Raw genomic sequence first — 24,811 nt, 5'->3', positions numbered from 1 at the left:
TAAATTTCACATTTAACCTCTCATGTAAGAGGCTGAAATTGAAATCTTATATATGAATTCTGCAGTCTTAATGGTTCCAACTTCACACTCTTAGCTAGAATAGCATTTCAAAAATAGTAATATGTCAGAGAGGTGAAAATGGTGGAGCTGAAAATCATGTAAAAAGATTTCCCAAGTTTTTGCTCCCCACGTGGACTCTAACATTATTATTCTGCTTTGATTTCTGCATTATTTTTTCATCCTCTTATAATCTTTTAGTTGCCACGGTTGGAAGGAAACAAAGTAAATGTAGTCAGCACTAGACTAGGAAAATGGCTTTTGAACTAATGGAACATTAAGGTTATTACCTCAATGATAGTGATAGCCTGATCATCCAACATAACAGACAATATGATACATGTTTCATTTTATTTTCAGTGTTTTATAGTTCTTGATTTGCTTAGAGAAGAATATAACTTCTCCCTTTGTTTATCTAGCTCCATTTTTTGTGGTCCACCTATTTTATGTGGTTCAAGTTGATAAGGCATTCATGTCGTTCATTGTTGTTACCTTGTTTGTTTCCCTAGAGTAATCAAACAATGCACAGATGTTCTTTCCTAAATTAACTAACTCATGATGTAAAGTAAACAGTTGTATTTGTTTCCTCAATTAACTAACTCATGAGATGTAAAGTATAAACAGTTTTATTTTCATCAATTTAACATATATGATATGACATCTTTGCTCATTTTTAGAACAACTAACTTCATAGTCAAATTTACATTATTTCTTATTTGTTGCATGTAAGGGTGTCTAAATGATTCAACTTAGTTAGCACAAGTTAAATTAAAATTAACCTGATTTAATTTTTATGAATAAGAAATTTTGTAATTTGATACGATCTAGAGTTGGTAGGTTGATTCATTTAAGAATTGTTTGTTCTTCCAACCTATTTTATATATTCTTTGTTGTACAATCAAAATGGATTTACATGATATTTTTTTTATTTAAAATGTTAATCTATTTCATCAAATATAGTTACAAAGATAATAGTTTAAAACTAAAGTGTAATAATAAGCAAATAAATTAATAATTTAAATTATTAAAACATTAATGAACAACATTTTAAAATTTGAAAAGATAAATAATAAAAAAATTGTAAAAAACTAATAAAAATTTATTGGAAGTGAGTTACATATTAACTAACTTTTAATTCGATTTGAATACATTTAATTTGTGAATTAAATGAGTTAGATTGAGTCTGATCTATATTTAAAAAACCAATTTTTTTGGAAGTCAAACATTAACGAACGATGACTTGGATTGAAATCCATTTTAACATTTCTAATTACCTATTGTAAAGGTGTTTAGATATGAGCTCTTGTCAAAATGTGAAACTTAGTATTCATGTGAACTGTGAAAAAAATTTACTGAAATTTGAGTAGTTACGTGGAACAGAAAATTTTTCATCTGTAGTTCATTGTAAAGGGAATGACAAAGATTTGTTTATATTCAGACGGAGGAAATGGGTGAGGAATCTGATGAAGAAGTGAAGTTCACATGGAGCTCAGAATATGTCTAATAAAAAAAAGTGATATAAAATTCTGAAAGATCTGATCACGTTGTCTGATATTGTTTAGTCTAAAGAATGAATTGAAAACAATGAAAAGGAAGGAAGAACGTTGCATCTTTTCAATATTCAAATGGTAAATTCAAAATTAATGAACATTAGATTGATCAATCATCTCTTTAAATATTCTTTATTCTGTCAGCTCTTTGTAACTTAGTGACCATTATGAACTCATCACGGGTTAAAACTAGAGAATTTATATTAGACTTAATAGCTTATTTTGTCCCCAGTTTCGCTCGAAAATGTCAAATTAGTCCATCCTTTAAAAAATGCGTCAATTACGTCCTTACTTAATAAAATTTGCATCAATGAAATTCCTTCCGTTAAATCCGTACAAACGGCGTTAAGTGAGGACGTAATTGACACATTTTTTAAAGGATGGATTAATTTGACATTTTCGAACGAAACTGGGGACAAAATAGGGTATTAAGCCTTTATATTAAAACAGGTTTTGTAGTAAGGAGAAGATTTTTGAAAAAGACTTTTAAGTGATTTTATGAAAAGAAAAAAGATGATTTAGTTAAAGGAAATGTTTGATGAGGATTTTTGAGATGAAAAAAAGTAAAAGGTGGATTTTGATGTATGGTTACATTTGAAAAGCACTTGGAAGGCTGTCAAAGTTATTTCCTATTTTTCCCTCTCCTCTCAATCCCATACTTTTTCAAATTATATAATCTAAAAATCATTTTTAACTTTTCTATTCTACGGTCTAAAAACATTTTTCAGAAGTTGAAGATCACTTTAGCTTCCTAAGTATGTTATTCGAAAACTTTAAAATAATTTCACTATAAGAAAATCATTAACCAACAACCAAATTTAAAAATAAAAAATAATTAATTACTATATTAACTAAGTTATTCTTAAAAGTTATTAACTATTAAAAATTATGATAATAAATAAAATATGTAAATAGGTATAATTTCAATTCATATACCAACTTATTTTTATGCCCTCAAAATGTTATTGTTTTTCTTCTATTATCATGTATAGTAAATTTGCCTAAGCATTATCACTTAAAATGTTAAGATTCCACTCAAATTTCATCAAATTTTCTTGTAGTTAACTGCATAAATTGTTTTTAAATTATAACATTGATATAAAATATATCCAGCTATAAATTTCACGAGAAAATTTGATAAGTATTATTATTATTATTATAAAAAAATTCTCAATTGCACTTGAATGGATGAGAAATATTGTACAGTTGGAAATTGTGGTACTCCAACCCCACCATTGTTATTGTTGAGTTTAATTGTCTGAGAAAAATAGTATATAAGAATCCAGCACAAGAAATAAGGATCAAGACACTTTTTATCATCACTTGCTAATTCCGAGGCAAAACCATTAAGTGCTGTCAATAAAATAATCATATTTTTAGAAGAACAAGAACAAAAGTTATGGAGCTTATATACTCTCTAATCAAACATATATCTTCAATCAAAACAATTATTAGTTCCACTTAACCTATAATTAATCACACAAAAATTCCAACCCTTTTCCACCTAAATGTTGTTTTTTAATTGTGAAGAATAGGGTCTCGTGTAATATTTAGGTCTTCGATTTAAGATTATCCTCGTATGTACAATAGAAGGGTTTTCCTATAATACCAATGAAATTAATGAGTGTTAGAAGTAGACTTTTAAATCATCAATATTAAAAGTCTAGTTACATTTAAGAACATAAATTAACATTTTAGATATTTAGTCATGTATTTTTAGAAAATAGATATGCTCTTTAGATTATATATTTTTTTCATTTTCATTTTTTATTTTTAAAGAAAATTTTTATCATTTTGTTGATTAGATTCCAACAATTAGGAAGAGAATAAGTATATATAATTTTCAGCTAATTAGAATTTTGTATGGAGTAGGTTTTTCATTTTCTTTATCTTTTCCTCTTTTAGGAACATTTTAGAGTTTCAATGTTCAATCACTTAAAGAAGTATCTTGACTTTATTAGGTCGAGCTTTTTAGATCTCTTTGAAGGTTTTGGTATTATTCTTTTCTCTTGTAATACATATATATTATTTAATATAAATTATAGTTTATTCTTCTTCTTTTCCGCAGTTTTACTTGTGAATTTAAAATTATTGTATTTTCATAAAGGAATATAGTTTTGTAGTTACAAATATTAGAGAAAACCTATTGTAATCATATGATCAACCTTATACAATACTATTTTATTCTATTTATATATATTTGGTTAACTACATAACTTTTGTTTGATAATTGCTTTTAGTGTTTGATCACACATTTTATAAGGCTTTTTCTACTTGTAAACTCAAGAGCTAATTTAGAAAGAAAAGAAAAAGAAAAGTGTTACTTCCATTTTCTTCTTTTGCTTTTATACCATTTTTCCCAAGCTCTTTTTTTTTTCTCTTTATGATATAGAAATATAATTTGAATAACATCATGATTTGGGAATTAATTCTGGTTGGTGAGATTGGATCACATAATTTGAATAATTCATTATTTCCTCTTGTGATTTTTCTTATCCACTATTGTAGCTGAAGTTTTATGATTTAGAAATAAAATATGGATCCTATTTTGAAGGTTTGTGACAAACATGTGTGGAAATTAAATATGATTTGTATGATTGGATCAAAGTCACGTTCTGGCAATATATATTTTGTCACTCAGAAGCACCAACTTAGAATATTAAAAGTGAGAAACAAACCTAAGACAGACACTGCTAAAGGGGAAAAGAGACCAAATGTTGTTTGCATTTTCCTATGGAACCAAATAGTAACAAAAAATCAAAATATTTTTTAAGATATTAGATAAGCTTTAAAACATCATTATTTACTTTCACTGTAATTTGTTAAAACTAAAATAGTAATTTTGGAATTTTAGGTTATAAAAAAAGACTAAATTATATGTTTGTCAATTTTTAATTTATATATATAAACTCAATTAAGCTTAAAGTATCTGATAAATTTGATATTTTTAATTGAATTTTTATTATATTTAATTTTTGATTTATTGAATGTTAAAAAGCTTTAAATAATTTAATTAAATGTGTATATTGTTTAATTTATTATTAATTAGGTGACGTGACTATTAAATTGTTTGGTCAACATACTTGGTTATTCCTGTATTTTATTTTATGTTAAAACAACTTGATTTTGTGGTTAACATAATAGATGATTTGAATTATTGGATGAAGGTAAATTGAAATGAAAAGAAAAACAAAACAGAAATCTATATGGGGTGTTGGGAGAATGCATATATCTTATGATAAGATTCTTATCATAGAATTATGTGCTACCAGAAGACCTTAAACTCTTATGTTTATTTGAAAATAAAAATCGATCGTTTGCATGATGTGTGGTCATGGATTGAGATGCATAACTTTTCTTCATAATTATTGTGTTTTATTTTGGTCATTTGGAGTTGTATAGCTTGTCCCGGCAACTAAATGGTATTTTGCATCACAAGTATTAACAACTTCACCTTATGTTCTTAGTTTTCTTTAAGACAATCTCTCATATTGGTTTTGCAAAGTTCACGTGTAACTCCAATTTTATTATTATTTCGCAATTTCCTAACATGATTATAACATCTATTTTTACTACTAATCTATTTTTACTTATTTGTATGTCTATTCTCATAAGTAAATATTTTTTTTCTAATTTTAATCTTATTTTATTTTCAAGTTTAATGTATTTTGTATTTTGTATTTTGTGTATTTTAGTTATTTTATGTTTGTTTTATCTTTAATTTTTTTATTTATAAGTGTAAAATAAAATGAAGTTTTTGTGGTGAAGGACAACAAACTAGAACTCAAGGAAATATGTTTTGAACAATAATTTATCATTTTGCAGCGCACTGAGTGACACCAAAATCGCGTCCAATGCTGCAAAGTCACAAAATAACCAATGTTGTAGAGGAGCTTGACGTTGAGCGACACAAAAGTGACTTTGAGCGCCACCTGGTCTAATAGCGCTTGCACTGAGCAATGTGAAATTGTAGTGAGTGGTGGTTTGACAGAGAGCTTCTTTCATGTTTTAACTGATATGGTGCTGAGCGATGCATATATAGCGATGAGCGACAACACTACTAACATGTTAAAATGTGATATTTAAACATGTTTCTCACGAGCTTTGAAAATTCCTCTTCCTCCCACACTGAACTTTCAACCTAGGGCGACTAAGAGAGGCCCTTGAAAGTTTTTTGGGGTGTTAGGAAGCTCTCCCACTCCTCCTTAGCTATTCAATCTTCATCCATGGTGTATTTCCCTTTTTAGGGTTAATGAAGGAGAGAAGCTACAAATTGGAGTATTGAAGTGAAGGTGAGACGCAATTAGAGCATGGAGTAAGAACCTTGGGAGAGACTTGCATATTTTCTTTGGTTTCCATTTATTTCCTTTGTCTTCAATTTGTAAAAGCCTAAGTTCAGGACTATTCTTATTTGTTAAGATTAGTGGTAAAACATGGAACTCTTATATAATATGTTATTAATGATATATGTCTTTCCAATTCATGTTAATTTTCATGTGTAATGCTTGATATAGATTGTTCCCATACTTGATTTGTGATTCTTGAGGTGTTGGGAAATATCTTTAGAATCTAAACTTTAAATTGAATGACTAATGGGTGTTTGTATCTAGAATTATAACTTGATTCATTAGTAATCTTAAACTCTTGAACTTCATGCATAGTTGTTGGTTGAGGATTCAAGGGATTAAAACTTGATAAATTGACATAGGTTCAAAGTCTAATAGAATTTGAGTATGTTTGTGAATTAATTTTGACATGAATATGGAATTGAGATGTCTGTTAATGCATAAGAATGGAGTGGATGGACTCTAGTATTAACAAATTGTAAAGACTCTATGTTTCTTGCACATTAATTGTTTGATAAAAATACAGAAAGAGTTTCTTGTACTTTTGTAGTCTTTGTATCTAATTAAGTTGTGAACAATAATAGTTGTTAGGTGTTACATTAGTTTTGTAAGAGTTAATGATATTTATCACTTGTTATATGGCAACCAATGCACTTGTAGTTGATTTTGCACTCAACAATTATGTTTAGGTTTTTGTGTTTTTTACTCCTACTTTGTTTTCATTTATCCTTATCTAATACGTTTTGGTTTTCACTTTTTTTCAATCTCATTCTATGTTTGTTCTCTTATTCAACCCCACGATTGTTTCACAGCCTCCCTACACCGTATTTAGAATTTTGTTTTGTTTTTCTTTTATTTTTTTATCCTTATTTAACAATAAAAGTCATATATTCAAGATCACTTAATATTAACACAAAATAACATATAAAGACAACTAAAAAACACGACGGAATAAGATAATAACCACGTCCAGATAACACAAACATTAAAGGCTTAATAGCCTCTTTTGTCCCCAGTTTTGTTCGATTCTGTCAATTTGGTTCTTGGTTTTAAAATAGTGTCAACTTCGTCCTCACTTACCAAATTTTACATCAAAATTGTCCCTTCCGTTAAATAGAAACAAACGACGTTAAGGATTGATGATCTGGCACAGTACAGTGATAACGTGTCAATTTGAAATTGTATGCGTGATGACATGTCACTGAATTAGAGGCTGACGTAATTTCTCATACAAAAACCCATCTACCCCATCCTCTTCCAATTTCTTCCTCTCAACCCTCCTCTTCACCATCACTAACAATGTCACCACCACCACCCCCAAAACCACCGATCCAATGACAACCCCACTCAAAACCTTTCAATCAAACACCTTCCTCCCAGATCCCCTGCTCGGAACCCTAACATGTAAAACTCCACTCTCACCATCAACAGTTAAATTCTGAATCGACAATTAAATTCTGAAAATCCGAAAACGAATCACAAAATTTCTTGCATAACCCACTGTGCTTTTCGAAACTCAATTTGAGAAAAGTGGGTTTCAAAATACAATTTTCCTTCTGCATATGACCATGGTGTGAATGGGTAATTCTTTGTCGGATCTAGTTTAATTTTCTTTATTATGAGATGTAATTTCTCTTAACCTACAAGGGCATTATAAATGACCATTATTCCTTCTACAGTGCACCTCACACCCCATTTCCGCCACTTCCCTTCTCTGCCTTTCCATTGCAACTTTGCTGGTGAGATTCTGGGCACAAATCCCAACTCTGATTTTCCCCAATTACCAAAACTCAAATCGGGTGCCAAAGATGGAGACCTCCTAGAGGAAAAACGTAAGAGGGGTGGTGCTGTGTATAAGGTAGCCACTGAAGGAAAGAAAAAGTTTCACAAATTGAACATCAATGGATTGTGGCACAAAAAATTATGAAGGTGTTCTGCGAGGCAAGGTTTGAACTTGAAACATTGTACGTATCTCCAAACCAAAGGGTGTTTGGTGGGAACGAATGCATTGTACATATAATTTCCCTTATTTGAGTATTGACCTTAGGCTAGGCAAAACCCTACTAACCCGAGGCCTGCACGTCACACTTGCCACCACCGAATTAGTTTACCACCGCGTCTTCAAATCCTCCATCGCAGACGCCGCCACCGTCCCTACTTCCATCACCATCAACGGAATCCAAGTCACTTTTTTCACCGATGGCTTTGGAACCGGCCAAGTCAAGGCGACCCTCGACTCGTACATGGAACTAATTGGAAAATTCGGTCCCATTAATCTCTCCAACCTCATTGAAACCCACTTCCTTAACGCTTCCAAAAAACTCGCTTGCAAGAAAAGGCGGAACATCGTCGGCGGTCAGAAGCTCGTCTCGATGGTGCGTTCGGAGAAACCGAAGGCCGCGACAGGGGAGAACGACGCAACGAAGTACAAGGCGTAGAGGTAGGAGAGCCACGTGTCCGAGGGGATGAGGTTTTCCGAAATCTAGAAGCTTGAGGGTGAGGTTGGTGGTGGCGGCGGCGAATGTCCAGAGAGTGGTGTTGAAGTGGCTTAATTGACTGGTGGGGGTGAGTTCAAGGGATGAAGCGGCTTGGGAGGAGAGGGATGGAGGCGGTTGACAACCCAAATGGTGTTGGGGCTGGGCAAAGAGTGCGGCGGATGGCGAGGTAGAATTTCGACGGGCCTGGGCTTGGGAAGAAATTGAAGAAGCCAAGTTGGAAAGTGTTGTTGAGGTTTTACAGAGTAGCGTTGCCTTGGAGAATGATGGTGGCGGAGAGAGGAAGTCTAGAGAATGAGAATGAAGAGACACGTCACCACGCATACAACTTCAAATTGACACGTTATTACTGTACTATGCCACATAATCAATCCCTTAACTCCGTTTGGTTTTATTTAACGGAAGGGACAATTTTGATGCAAAATTTAATATGTGAGGACAAAGTTGTGACTTTTTTAAAACCAGGAACCAAACTGACACAATCGAGCAAAATTGGGGACAAAAAAGGCTATTAAGCCAACATTAAACAATAATAACTTAATTAAAAAATATAAATATTTTAATATTCAATATAAGCTAATTTTTTTTAATAAAAACTCAATTAAAAATACCTAACTTTATCCTACACTTAAATCTTAATTAGTATATATATTTTTTCTTTCTGTATAATTAGTTTCGCATGACTACAAAATTAAAAGATTGTAAAACAAAGACAAATGGTCGCTTAACCACAAGTCCTTACTCAAGCAGGAAATAGAATACTGCACTTTCAAAAATATTAAAAATACATCAATATAACTTCAATTCTTTTAACCAGTGTTACCATGTTATTCATGTGCCAAACACAATGAACAATAATTACAACTTCAATATTTAAGGTTTCTAAAACTCGTGTGTTTACTTATCACAATATTCACCCATTTCAAAATTCACATACTTCAACTAAAATTCGGTATTTAACATACTCTTATAGTATAACTTCATTACATAAATTCAGGATTTACAAATAAATATATTTTGTGTATTCATCAACATTCTCACATCTACAAATCCATATCAAGAACACAATTTTAATTTAACTTTCAGACCACATATTTGCTAAGACAAATGTAAGCAATAATATAATGAATAAAAAGTAACTAAAAAAATGAGACACAATACAAGAAAAAATTAGGAATAGCAAAACGCATCAATTCAAACCTTTTAAGCCTAACTTGAAATTGACGGCCAAAAATAGATTAGATCGGATTGCCTTACCAATTAAAAATGGATTGAATTTTAAACCTTCGTCCACCGAGTTGTTGGACTAACCCGTCTCTTTCTTCATTCATCAAATTGTGTTAATATGAAGTGGCTCGATACATATTTTAATTTTTTTAATGAAACTGGATTGCTGAGTTGGTTCAACTTGACCCATATCCTAATTTATTGGATGTCAGAACCAGTAAAATCCACGCACGTATCGTTTTAGTGGAGTTCACGTGTCAAGAGGGAGGCTCAACACTCAAATGACGGACGCCAGGTGTCAAGCGAAGAGGATCCGGAAATCAGATAGTGGAATGCAGGTGTCGACAGATGAGCGGACGTTCGTTTTGACGAGGGAAGCATAACTTGCATTTTCAGAAAATCTACTCCACTCTCTGCATGCACCCTCTTTTCAGATTTCTGAAGAATCCCATTCTCTCCTCCTTCTCTCTACATCCTCTTCATCTTCTCTCTAAGAACGCACTCCCTTTTCCTTCTCCGATCTCCATTCAGCCACCGTAGAAGCACTTTCGGCGTTAAGAGCTTCCAGATAAACCGTTCGGTTTGTGAAGCTGAGCTGGTAAGTCTTTCTTTTCACCTAGTCGTTCGTTTCCTAAGCATGCAAACCCAGTTCTAGGTTCCTGTGTTGATCACCATTCTCAAAATGAGTGGTTCTGATAGTGTTGGGTTGTCACTTGGTATAGTTGGAATTGTCGAGCGTTGACGGTAGGGAAACCGGTAATGGTGAAATTGCTTTCTGCCTCCGGAAACGTTCGTTCACGCTCAGAGGTAAGGGAATCTTATTTAATTTAATTTGTATGTTTACGGTGTTGCATGAACGTTCGTTCGAGTTGCTAAATTAAAGTGAAGTATGATTATTGTGATATTCGACTATATGATATATGATAGTTGCTATGTTCTGATGTATGAAATATATGAAACTTATATGATGTGGATTGTATGAAGTATGAAAGTTGATTATAATATGAAGGTATAAAGTTATGAAACTATATGTTAAGAAATGAGTTTGAAAATAAATGATTCTGGTATAAAATTTCTCATATGAAAGTGTACGTTCGTTACTGAACGGTCATTGACTGTTCGGTTTTTCTGGTGAACATAGCTGGAATGAGATTCTTTCATTTGGAGAGAATCCTAGTTGAGGACGAGCGTCCTTGTGAGGTAATACTATGTTTGAGCGTTCTGTCAAGCATAGTTGTATCTGGGTATCCTGTGATAAACTTAAATTTTTATATATATGTAATTGTATATTTTTGTTGTTCGTAAATACTACTTCAATATTATCTTATTATATTTATCAAGCCTTTTATTATAAGTTTATTAGTGCTCGGTCTTACACCAAGCGCTCGTACTGAGTAGTACTCGGTCTTACACCAAGCGCTCGTACTCGTTTCTTGTATAATCTATCTTGATGAAAAATAGCGTTCGTCTAACTTCAATAGAATTTTCTTCTCTACCGTGCTCGGTCATTGACTGGCATTCAAATTTCTTGATATAAATTCAAATAAGGTAAATATTCATAAGCGTTCGGTTTCTTCAAGGGAATCCTTCTAAGCATTTTTCTCTGAGAGTCTTGAAGTGTATACGTCCATTTGGTTCCGGCTTCGAGCCTTAGTATTTGGCCTAGTTCTTTCTGTGTTCGGTTAGAATTCTCAAGGGTCAGTTAATCTAATTGACTCGCTTTGTAAGTACCGTTCGTTCAAGTCATTCTTGAGATATACAGTTGTACTCGTTTTCTTTTGTAACCCGATAGTAACCCTCTCGGTCTTGTTCTATTCTGGAATTGGAGACATCTCTGTCTTGTTCTAAGTGTTCGTCCTCGTTATGAGTGAGGATTGGACGTTCGGTATCTAGTGTCTTTATAAATTTTTGAACAAAGAGGAAATTGAAATGATTGAGAATGAAAGATGGAACTATGATGATGAAAAATGAAAGATGAAGAAAATATGATATGAATGAAATGTTGTGAAATATGAACGAGCGTTCCGGGAGGAACAACTCATGAGTGAATATTGGAATTGGTAAAGTATGAATGTGGTAATGCTAAGCTGGCGGTTCATCCTGATGTTCCGTGAGCACTCGTCCTCACGTAGAGGAGGGTAGGTCATGTGTGGGAACGGCAGGAGGTCCTAGTCCTTAGGGGTACTTTGGACAGATAGGACTAACCTCGGGTGGCAGCTGATGAGAGTATTCCAGTTACTACATCACCCGGGTGCACGAACGGCGTAGCTACACAGATTTCATACAGTCCGGACAGTCAGTCTAGTAGTAGGCCTTGCTTGAAACGTATGTTGAAATGTATCTTATGTGTTTGAATATGAGAAATGTATGTGTATACTTGAATTAAATTACATAAGCTTACCCTGTGTTTTCCTGTGTTGTCTGGTTTTGTACGTCCGTCCTTGTCATTGCAATGATCATCCGTGTGGATGTGAGCAGAAGGAGACGAGCTGTTGGAAGAGGCGCTGGAAGAAGAAAATTTGGTAGAAGTAGAAGTAAAGACCAAACAGTAGGACGTTCGGTTAGTAGTTTAGTATAGCAAGGTGGTCGTTCGATCACCTCCCCTTTTGATTTTAATTGACCGTTCGGTATAAATTTTGTAAACCGTCGGTTAGGTTTGATTATTCTGTACAATTTTAGTATAACTCTTTCTGTAAGGCCGTTCGGTCTTAAGCGTACGTTTTCTTAGTGTAAGACTGAACTGAAATATTATTAAATGTAATTATTCTATTATATAGTTTATTACTGTATTTTTGGGATGTTACATTGGACTTGACGAACCAGATTTGTTTATACTTTTAAATTAAAAACATGATCCTGATCCACTTTTTTTGTGTGGAATGATAGATTAATCCGCCAAAAATTAACCCTTTTTTTCAGAAAAAGTCCAATAAAAAAATCACATTACCTTCGTCATTCTATTTGATAGCAATAATGAATTAAAAAATTCATGCACATTGTTGTGTCGGTAAGCCTTTATGAATTAGGTACTATAGTACTATTTGTGGGCGTGTGCAATATGGGCCATTAGTTGTACATCATCTTTAACTACTCCTTCTACTTACATTGACATTGATGGGTAAAAAGAAAAAGATAGAGAGAGAAGAGGAACAAATAAATGAGAAACTTTTCATACCCAAGATACATTATTAGCTAAAGGAATATGTTAACAAATTACAACTTTTTGTTTAAATATTCATAAAATGTAATGTTCCAAACTTGTTTCTTCTAAAAATAAAAAAGTTAAAAGTGTGTTGATAATTATGAGACCAAGGTGTGTATATTAAATAGAGTAATTCTACTCATGACTTCTTGGATTTCATCAAATGAATGATATGGAGAAACACTATTATTATTATTATTTATTTTAATTGTGAGAGATTTTATGATTTTTCCTTTTGACATGCTCTTCTATTGTTGCAATTGCTATTCTACTGTATTGCAATATCATATCACAACTTTTGTCCTTATATGCACGGCACACGTGGACTTTTCAGTACCCAACAACACTCATTCAAATCAATGCATCCAAAATAGTATCTGTGGTTGCCACTTTGAAATCACATCAAAATGTAGTTATAATACACCAATTTCCACATCTAAGGAAATAAAACCAATTTCTATCTTTGTTTCTTTGTAATTATTCAACCAAATTACGGTATTTAAGTTGTTATTACGTGTGATTATTGTTGTATAGACTTGATGTGTTTAAATTATTATGTTTCTTTTATACTATATCAATCAAATCATCTACCATATTTCCCTTCATTTCTACTTTCTTTCCTTGTCTAATAGTAATATACTTTTAAGTTTAGACATTTCTCTCTAATTATGTGTGGCCTTGAGAATTGAAATCCACCGTCTAGAAAATTGATTAAGAAGAATTGAAATTATTGGCTCCTTCATAATGAGATGGTTTTATATTTGATTAATTTGTGAGTGTCAAGTTTGATTTTGTTCTTCAGTTCACCTTTTGATTATTGAAAGTTTCAAAGTGCTCCACTGACTTAAGCTTTGTTTTGTCTCGATGAAGATGACCCATGCAAATCAATAATTCCATTATTAAAAAGGTTTTTGCCGAATAGAAACATGGCTTGGTCACACATAATCTTCGTATTAAAAGGTCAAATAGCAGTCTCAGACATTATTATGTCCAAATATCTCCTGGAATTCGGGCTTATGCTCCCTAATAACCTTTGCAATGGCTATAAATTATTAAAAAGAGAGGTAATCAATACAAAGGAGCTTATAAATCTTTCCTTTTCACCAAAACCACACCTCGTTCAACTTGTCAAATCAACTCCACCAGTCAACATTGGTATACAAAGTCTTTTGCTTCATTGCACTTTGAAAATTAAAAAGAAAAACTTAAAAATGTGTTTAGTTTATGAGAGTAAAATTGAAATTCATTTGTATTAAATTTTGATTTTTAATTTTTAAAAATAAAAAATACAATCTTTTTAAGTTGAAAATTTTAATTTTTTTATTTGTTAAATAATGTTTTAGATTAACATTTAAATTAATATTTATCAAAATAATGTAAATAATAGAAAAGTCATTTAAAACGTAATTGACACATAAAAAATTAAATTAAATTAAATTAAAATATTTATTCATTTTTAAAGTTTTAAAACGAATTTTAATTTTACTTTAAATATTAAAATGAAATGTATATTTAACTCAAAAGGAAAGACAAATCGGTAAATCTTAGTTGAACTAAATATGTATTTAACTCAAGGAAAAACAAATCGATAGGTGTGGGACTTGAAGAGGAGAGGATGTTGTTTCCATTTCCTTTTTACTCAAACAGTAAATTTCATTTACCTTATTACAGTATCATTTATGCAAAACTCGCAGATAGTTTTTTTCATCAAAAATGGTGAATTTGATTCCAAATTATTAAAAAATTCCATAATCTGAAGCAAAAGGCAATGCCCTTATAAGATGTATAAGCCAGGTCAAAAGTTTAATGGGAGCATATTTTGGTCCTTTAAACCCGGGAAAGGTTATGTCTGTTTATAGTATTGAATTGAACAATGTCTAGAAGAGAGGGGACCAAAACGAGTGAGGGGGGGAAGGGCCGGATGGTTGCAGTTTCAACCAAATTTCTGCCTATTGTTTTGGCAGGCTCACCAAATCTGTCAGATTCCATTTCATCATTCCACTTTAACCACTGCTGCTACAAACAATCCAACCAACATCCACCACACTCCAATAAGGACCAATTCACAAAATAACCTTGCCTCTTTCTCCCTCCCCACCCTCATCAATTCTCCATGCAGCTCTATCTAGTATTCAAAATCTAAATTATTCATGAGTGAAATTTTATACTTCCACAGTTTGAAAACGTATTTTAACTTGTATAATTCAGAATATTATCGATCTCAGATAATTTAGACCCTTTCTACATTTGTGGAAGGATAAGAAGAAACTATGAGGTCCTGAAAGAAAGAAAAAGCCTTTCATGTCTTCCCTTCTGGTTCTGTCAACCATCATTTTTGTTCCTCACCCAATAGCTACAATTTGTATATATCGGACAAGTCCATGAATTGATATGGCACTCTGCATCAGTTGCAGAGGCATTGAATTTTAATACATACATGCATATATATATATATATATACACACACACACACACATACCTGGAGCCCTTGATTGGTCTCTCTCGTTAGGTTTAGCTTTTAGTATGAAAATCAGATACTGCCGATTGCGATTCAAGACTTTGCATTACCACTGAAGTTAATAATGGGTTAGAAAGTTTGTAGTTCAAGTGATACCCATCCAAGTCTTTTTAAGATTTAGGTGGAGTATTGATGCCACTGGGTTAATCTACCTCCACGCCAAAAGGGTGACGTCTGCATCTTCTTGACATAAGGTGACAAAATCGAAAGGGGGAAATCAATTCCCAGTCAAAAAATGAAATTCGCAAACAAACAAAGATTATTTCAAATTCCAACTGTAAAAGGGAGCAACACAGGTAGAATTAACTTCATCAATCAGACAATGTTATTTTGTTTTTCACAAACATGAGGCGAAGAGGCAAATCAGTTTTTTTTTCCCATTCAGATAGGGCAGTGGCAATATACGTTGAACCCTAGGAAATTGTTAGATGATGCTTCAATCCAGTAATATTCTTAGGCCTCTTCAGCAGATAGATAAATTTACAAGTCAACTACTCTATAGACACTGGTCCGAACTCAACTCAACTGTCAACCAAAAAATTGGTCACCGCCCAAAACATTTCATTATTGAAGAAGTAAGAGCAGAAGTTAGAAACTTCATTCCAGCAGATCCACCAGGAAAGTATGAAATAGAATAATAGCCAAGTGAGAGAACCTGCAAGTAAAGTCAAGATTTCATTTTTAATGTAAAGACATATATAGTTATAAAGAAACATGACAGAAGAAAAAAAAAAATCTGTACAGATGACCTATCTCCACACACCAGCAACTCACACATCACATAAAGCACACTATCAAGAGTGTAAATAGCAGTTCCTAAATATATATCGGTTTTGCTAGATTGAAAGAAGCGTTCCTAATTGTTATAATAAATTCAATAAAATAGAAGTAAAAAACCCTTTAGCATAATACCTTAAGATCAATAGCAAATCAAAACAATAACACAAGGGCCTTGGGGAATGGGCATGGCTAAGCTACAAGGAAGCATTTTTAAGGATACGTGAAGGTGATACCTGCACTACAGAGAATACCACAGAGAGGATGTAGCTATGAAGCACCATTGATACATATATGGTACCAATCATACTGCCTAGAAAAGCCAATGTGAAAGGGAGCCTCTGAAAAACAATTATAACAGGGACTGTAAGGAAGAAGCAGCAAAGCGGGAATCAAAGAGACCAAACAAATTCATTGAAGCAACATAACAGCAGGTCAAGTTTTCTTATCATAATGCAGGCAATAGGAAATGAAATTCTAGCAAGTTACCTCCCTTGACATCATGTGAGTAAGCTGATTTTTTGGACCCTTGAGAGCAAAGAATGATCCAATAATAAATCCACAGCCAAGTGTAAAGCATATAGCAAACTTTTGGGGCATAACCACCATGACGGGCAGGAATAATGTAAATGCTATGAAAACAAAGAAGACTCCACTTGCCAGAAGCAAACCAAAATATACAAGTGCTTTGCCAGAAGGCACATTACTAGTAGCAGACTGAAAATTGCCAGGTAGATCTCTCACGCCTTTAGAAACCCTAAATAATAAGAAAAAAATTACTTGATAAGCCCAGGAAAAAAATCATTATTATTTGTTACAAAAGAATTTCTTACCAGCATGTTCTTTTGCCAAGATGTAGAAAATACATTTAAGACAAATTAGGAGAATATATGTTCTTTCTGCGGCATTTTATACTCTAAACCGAGTCAAGCCTAAACCATAAAGGCTAACTTACCACAAGTTTTTCCAGATTAGGCTTTCACAAAAAATCTATTTAGTTAAAAAGCTGTAAGGCCTAACTCGCTGACATCCTTAAATCATAAATACTATGCTATTAAATTTTTACAGAAATTTTTTGAAGTTATAACTTGACATGTTTAAAGGGTAAAGTTCACCAAACTACATCAGGTATAAATTTAGGCCCATTAACCTATTTAGAATTAGGCTATTTACCTATTAAAAAAGTCTTACCACAACGTACATTTTTAAGTTTTCAGGCTAACCTAAGCTTATAAGTTCTAAACGGGCCAAGTTTAGGCCCTAGAGCTCTTGTATAACAAAAGCTATTTCCGACTCCACCACCTTATCACAGACATATAAGGAAGACAAAATAGCCAGTTATTCCATAGACAATTGCATCAGAAACCTGTGTTCAGTTGTAACATTAATTCACAAAAGTTCCTGACACCAAGACTCAGCCTTATAAATTAATATGACCTTAAAGTGAAGCTTTTGACACGAGAGAGAAGAGAAATATCATGTGTACACTTAGATGATCACATTGATATTAGGAAAACACAGGAATTGTGTTTCAGGTTATCAAATTTTACTTTTGGGAATAAGATCCCAGGAACATAATAATGGGAATGACATTCCTTAGTATTTAAAAAATAAATAATATGTTAACAACTACATTTTGTTAGAAATCCTTTCGTGAAAGTGGCGTGTAAAGGGAAAAAACAGTTACATACAAACTTTATTCCCAACTGATGGGAATCAACATACTGATGGGGACTTGGATACTATGAAATGCTTAAGTATCATATCCAACATTACAAGACTATAAATCTCAAACGCCAATGTCTAAAATATAGGACACTGGGAGACACGTATACACACACAAAGGCAAATCAAATTAAATAAGAGTGGGTTGTCAATATTTAGGAAAAGGCTACTCATGCAGAGGTACTAGACAAACAGACTAAGTGTTATAGAGCAGAGTATGATTCCGATTTAGGAAAATACAGGACACTGGGAGACACGTATACACACACAAAGGCAAATCAAATTAAATAAGAGTGGGTTGTCAATATTTAGGAAAAGGCTACTCATGCAGAGGTACTAGACAAACAGACTAAGTGTTATAGAGCAGAGTATGATTCCGATTTGGGCATCATGGAGTACCTAAGCCCAACATCAAGAAGTATGAAATGCTCAGTGGAGTACTTAAATGTTTTGATTCTCTTCCCTCAAAAAATTGGCTTTGAAGGGATCCTCAAACTGCTTACAAAAAATGTCTTTAACAAACAATGGCACACTGCAAAAAATCAATAAAAAAATGATTTTGATATAATAGACATTAAATGGTTAACTTTGAGTAACCAAGCTATGATGGCCTTCCATTATTTGTCCAAGTCTTCAATCCATTCATGTTCTACCTCTTGCGGCGAACTCCTCACTTTCTCATTGTTAGTAAACATGGTTTCAAACAGAGAAGAAAGAATTTGAACAAAAGTGTAATAAAGTGAAATGGGATAATATTGATGATGAGAGTGAGTACAAAGTGATTGCTTGAACCTTTATGTATAGGGGCTTCAATTAACTAACCTCTAATACTCATCTTAAATCAACTCCACCAAAACCTGCTAAAAGCAATGACAAAGGATATAAGGTGGTGAAGAAGAAATATAATGGCGATGGCAAGCAAACTTTGACAGCTCTACAAGATGAATGAGCAAACAGCTGCTAACTAAACTGGTCAAGGAACAAGCACTGTGGCACTACAAAACGCTAAGACTATGAGCTTCTTTTCACCAATAAAAACAACTGACTCATCTAGTATGTACAATGAACCAAATGAATTCACAAGTAGCCAAAGCTATGCTATCACTTCATATCTACTCCAACACTTAACATGACACCATTATCTTTTACTTTCCCAACATACCAAATTAACTCCAATAAATACACAATATCCAACAATGGATCTCTATATCTGTTACAAACCCAGAAATGAAAAGAGGAAGAGTAATATTCTTTATTATATAGACTGAAAAGAACACAAAAAAATAGGAGAGCACTCTCTCCTCCAAGGGTTTCCCCTTCACAAAGAGCAAAAACTCAATCTACAAAATTATCCAAAAGTCCCTAGCATACCAGGACCCCCCAACTATATAAAGGAAACCTCACTATCATACACATTATATCCTATCAATATCAACAAGGAAACTAACCATATTAGCATTTAAATTTGATCTAATGGGGTCTTGGATATTATGGAGTGTCTAAGTCTCACTAAGTAGTATAAAATGTTTGATGGACTACTTTAGCAGAGTATCACCTTTATCTACACTTGAACAAATAGAATGGATAGAAACACAGCATATTTAATTGCACTGTCGTGCTTCTTATTGATGCAAATATATAGGATACAAAAAGACGCAATACACTTGCTTAAAACCCTAACCCTAAAGCTGGGTACACAGAAAATGTTATTAAAATAAGATTACATTTCAACACTCTCCCTCAAGTTGGAGTATATAGATCATATGCACCAAACTTAGAGTATATAAACTGAATCTTAGGTCCTCTTAGGGATTTAGTTAGAATGTCTGTGAGCTTCTCATTAGAGCTGACAAACCCAGTAATAGGATTCCTGGACAGTGCGTCATTTGATAAGCAAAGCTTATGTATCATAGTTGCTTTGCTCCCCTCCTAACCAACTTTAAGTGAAGAGGAGTACACACAATAGATTGAGAGTAGGAAACTTTGACTCAAAATGTTTTTGGAACCATCTGATGGTGCAGGTCTAGCCCAAGCTCACAATGGGTACCAAAACAAAAAACTAAAAGGAACCTTTCAAAGGGACACATTGAAGGAGAGGTCGAATGGAAGAGAGCACCACAGATCTAAGTAGAGGACAATAAGATGAATACAAAATGTGAAGGAGATTTTGCAACGTCAGTCACCAACTCCTGAGAGTGCATGACATTCCAGTGGAGGTAGATCCAGTGGGAAACTAACCAATGTGACGGGAATAAAGGCATGTTGGGGTGGCTATACATGGGGGATCAAATGACAATCGTGGAGCAATGGTTGTGGTGGCAGCTGGAAATTAGGTATGAACATGCTAGAATGAGAACACAACAATGGGGGTGGGGGATTGGGGAGAAACTGGGAATGAGACATGGCCCTAAAAGAAGAAATCCACAAGGTATATATGGATTAGGGCTGCATCTTGGATAGCCCTATATAACATGTTAATGGAAGAGAAACCTATGAAACATTTGATACATTATAATACGAAAATAAGGAGCACATCCTATATAGTTAGAAATATCTAGATTATATATGTATTATTGGGAATATTTTTATTTATTCCCATATCATATCTTTATTATTAAAGGATGTCAAATCTCTTCTTTTAATGTGTTCTTGGGTGAGGTAATTTAATGTTGCGAAAAGTAAGATGCAAAATGTTGTCACAAGATGAAGTGAACAATCATAATAGAGGATAATGGCATTAATCACTTGTGAACTATGGCTAAAACACCACCTCAAAGAGCTTAAACTTTTTAAGAAACTTCCCAAAGGCACCTTATATGTGACAATCGGGAAATATTGCACGTAGCCTCCAATCCTGTGCTTTATGAGGACCATACATATTGAGGTGAATTTTCATTTCATAAGAGAAAAGTTATTAAATGTTACTAAATGTCAACTATAATAAACAGTTACTAAATGTATTCACCACTAGATTTGCCAACTATAGTGAACAGTTAATAAATGTATTCACCAAGTTTCTAAGAGGACAAATGATTGATTATATTTGCAAGAAACTAGGCACATTAGACTTACATGGTCCACCTTGAAGGGCAGAGTTATAGAAATAATGAGCATATCATATATAACCAAGAATATCTAGATTATAAATGTATTTAGGAATATTTTTATTTATTCCTGTACCATATCTTTACCATTAGAGGATATCAAATCTCCTATATTTATTGTATTGGTTTCTTTTTCTCTATATAAATATAGCATTTGTATTGTCTCAGAAACACATGATTTTAGTTCAATGTCTCCCTCTTTACTATATTTAACAGGTGGGTTTTGGGAGGCTCAAGTTTCCAGTGGCATCAAAGACATAGATGGCCACTTCTGAGTTTTGGGTCAAAGTAAAAGTTGGGACCTGCGAAACAAGTCTCTAGTCCACTCTATCCACCTAGTCTACAGGACATGGTTACCAAAACAGATTTATCCATGTGTATGATGAACACTTTTCATGGTATGAAACACCTTAGGCACTTCCTTGATCCAAAACCTTGCAAGCAATAGAGTTAATCCCAAGATAATAAGGCTTTCCATCTTGGTGTAGTCCTGCCCTTAAGCAGCTTAATAACACCAAGCAACATCTATCTTATCCCTCACTGAGGGTTCTGTTAGCCTAGCACAAATCTAGTTGTGTGTCAAACTTCCTTCTGAATCAACAGGGTACATGACTCCAATTAAATCAACATCCTAAAAATGATTTTTTTTCTAAACCCGGTGATTTATCTATTGAATAATTAACGTTATACTTAAATAAGCAAAATAATTAGAAGTACAACCAATCAAAACCTACAATACAACAACAATTATAATAATAAAGGGAACAAAATCCAAGCTAAAGTTATTTTGACAATATCTTCAGGTTTAAACGAATTTTACCAATGGCTACTGGCATGGCACTCTCCATCCTTAAAAATAGAAAAATTCCACCTTAGTCCCCAGAAATCACAATGTCAGTCACATTGATTCTTTTCAAGGACTAAACCAAAGTCTCTCATGCTTATAAACTAAGACTTTGTTAGGATAAATTTCTCCCTAAAACACTAAAAAGAAAAGAACGTATAAAGGTAAGATGAATCAAATTTCTTCCATAAGATAAAACAACTTTTGCACCTAAGTCCTCAGCTTTTCAAGAAGTTGTATAAAAGAGCTTCATTAAAAATTAAAAGCACAAGTTGATTTTAACTTACGAATGACAAGTTTAGTTAATTGGATCCACTTCCTCAAAAACAAGTAATTCGCTTTAGGGAGTGGAGGAGATAAGAAAGAAAATCAGCCGTTGATACTTTAAGACAAACGTGATTTGCATGAATGTACAATAACATCCACTGTCGATTTCTCATCAACAATCAAATTACTTACTTTTACGCTTTAGAGTGGATCACTCAATTTAGAGTCCAAATCCATTTTACTAACTTGTTTTACTTCCTCGTTTTCTTCTCTTATAAGTGCTTCAACAGAAAAGTTCATCTAAAAAGAGCCTAAGTGAGTTAAAAAAATTAGATTCCCAAACGGTTATGCTTTCTTAATCTCTTCTCTATAAGTTACTAGTGCTTCCAAAGACAAGTTTATCCAAACTGAGCCTAATTCGACCGATAATTGTGATTGTTTTAGGTTAACATGATTTTGTATTACTGGGGACAAATATTTCCCACCCCAAGCTTCTCAGATACGGATCTGGAATTTCACTTACAAACACTAAGCTGTTACACGATTCTCACAACACACAAAATTAAAACCATATTTGCGTTTGCATACAAACAGATAAAGCAAAACAAGAGGCGTGGTAAGATATTGAAGTGGGGTTCCTTACACGCTGAAGGTGCCGGAAACGGTGTCATTGGCCGACCTGACGGCGGATTCGAGATCGAAGGAAAGACCCAAACTGGAGCTGTCCTGGGAGGATTGATTAGAGGCATAGGAGTTCCAATCGGCAAGCAACGACGAGGAGGGCTTCGCCTCCTCCTCACCACCGCTCGGTGCCGAGAACCACCCCTGCATTTTGGTCGCCAATTCCAACTACGAATGACCGTTGCTTGGAGGGAGAAAAGGGGGAAATGAAATTAATTAGGATTTGCGATTTGATGTGTGGATTTATCTGTTGTGTGCTGAGTGCTTCCGGTTGTTGAGAATTGAATAGCTGCTTCTGCTCTCTATTGTTGAAATCACCACTCAATTGCTACAATACCTTACCACCCTTTCTCAGTTTTTTTTTTTTGTATTCTATTTATTTTAAAACAAGTAAGAAGGTCAAAATTATACAAAAATGTAAAATCATAATTATTCATAAGTCTAGTTAAATTTCAAGCTTTTTAATTAAATCTATATTAAAATTCTTTTTATGTTGATTAAGTATTGTTTCCAAATTCCTGCCTATTTTTGACAATTATCCCGCATAGTTTTTTTTAGTATGGGTCGACTTAGTTCTAATTTTTGGATAGCTTTCCATATTAGATAAATTGTTTAAAACGTTTAACTCCACTCAGTTAAATAATACAAGTGTTTGAATTTACTTTTAATATAACACAACAAGTTTTTTGGTTTCTTACAATGTTTATCTCTCTTAGGCTTTGTTCACTTGAATGAATTTGGGGGAAAGTGATTGAATGGATTTGAAAGAATTTGAAGGTAAATTTTTTGTTGTTTATTTGGTGGATTTGGAGGTAAGTGAGAGTGGATTTTGAAGTAAAGTTTGTGAGAATTAGCGTAGGATTTGATTGATGTGACAAATTAAAAAAAAATTACTTCCATATCCACTCTCACTTCCAAATTCTCTCAAATAAACAACAACAAAATTATCTCCAAATCCATTCAAGTGAACAAAGTGTTAGAGAGGATATATGAATAATACAATAAACTTCTAAAAGTTTGTAAAAGTTCTTTCTCCTGGAATGAAGGCTTTAGACGTTCTAAACTTAGAACCGTAATGATTCAATGATCGCAATTCTTCTTCTTTTTCTCTATGTTATTCTTCTTTATATAGCCTTCTTCGAGAGTTAGAGTTTTGACTTTCTTCTAGGTATGTAGCATTTATGATGAGTCAGAAGTTGTGTTGCTTCCTTGTAGAGCAACGGTGTTGTGTACAAATGAGACATGCAAAAGGTATGTATGAAGCTTTCTTTGAATATCCTCTAAATGTTCTTCTGATTTTGAGTAGGCTTTTGAATAAGTTGATAATGCATAGAAAGAGAGAGTACAACACAACAAACAAAAAGTACTTGGACATACATGCATTCAAACCATTAGACGATTTAGGAATTTGATGCATTAGACGACTTAAGTGCTTAGGCTTGATGCTTGGTATAATCATTTAATGGCAGCCTGTTTTGAGTAACTTGTAAAGACGCTTATTTTTACTTATGTTTAGATACTTTGTCTTTTTGTTCAAATGCTACGAAAATTAGGTAGTGTTGTCAAAACGGGCCACCCGGCCTAACCCAACCCAACACACCACAGATTGGTCATTTAGTGAGTAAACCCAACCTGACTCACTCATTAGCAAGCCGAAAAAATTTGAACCCGGCTTACTCACCACGACTTGGTGGGTTTAGCGGGTTGGCTCACTAACTTACTTAATTATAAGTTTTATTTTCAATTCCAAAAAAAATTAACAATTTTTTTCTAATTCAAATCTAAATAAATTTCAATCTAAAATCATGTTAAATTCCAAAGACAATTCAAAATAAAAGAAATATAATACAATCCAAAATCATCTTAAACTTCAAATATAATCCAAAAGCAAGCACAAAAAACAAAGTTAGGTCGGTTGACGAGCCAACCCGGCTCATCACGGGTTCAACCCGGGTGAACCGGTTTCTTAGTGGGTCGGTCTCAAAATTGGCCCATATCAAAATTTCAAATTTTTTTTT

General features: G+C 33.3%; 1 protein-coding gene across 1 annotated transcript; it reads right to left on the bottom strand.

Annotated features, from left to right (window-relative positions):
- Positions 1-15,636: 15,636 nt before the first annotated feature.
- On the bottom strand, positions 15,637-23,143 carry LOC124827246 (Got1/Sft2-like vescicle transport protein family). Its single transcript, XM_047300258.2, has 4 exons — positions 22,756-23,143; positions 16,662-16,929; positions 16,409-16,513; positions 15,637-16,050 (listed from the first exon to the last, which is right to left on the bottom strand). Exons 1-4 carry the CDS (start codon positions 22,941-22,943, stop codon positions 15,940-15,942), a joined length of 672 nt encoding a protein of 223 aa, XP_047156214.1. The 5' UTR covers positions 22,944-23,143; the 3' UTR covers positions 15,637-15,939.
- Positions 23,144-24,811: the final 1,668 nt, after the last annotated feature.

Source organism: Vigna umbellata, chromosome 5, assembly GCF_029865625.1.
Source record: "Vigna umbellata cultivar VRB3 chromosome 5, Vumbellata_1.0, whole genome shotgun sequence".
NCBI classification, from domain to species: Eukaryota; Viridiplantae; Streptophyta; class Magnoliopsida; order Fabales; family Fabaceae; genus Vigna; species Vigna umbellata.
Note: the sequence above shows the minus strand (reverse complement) of the source record. Positions and strands in the feature narration are given on the sequence as shown.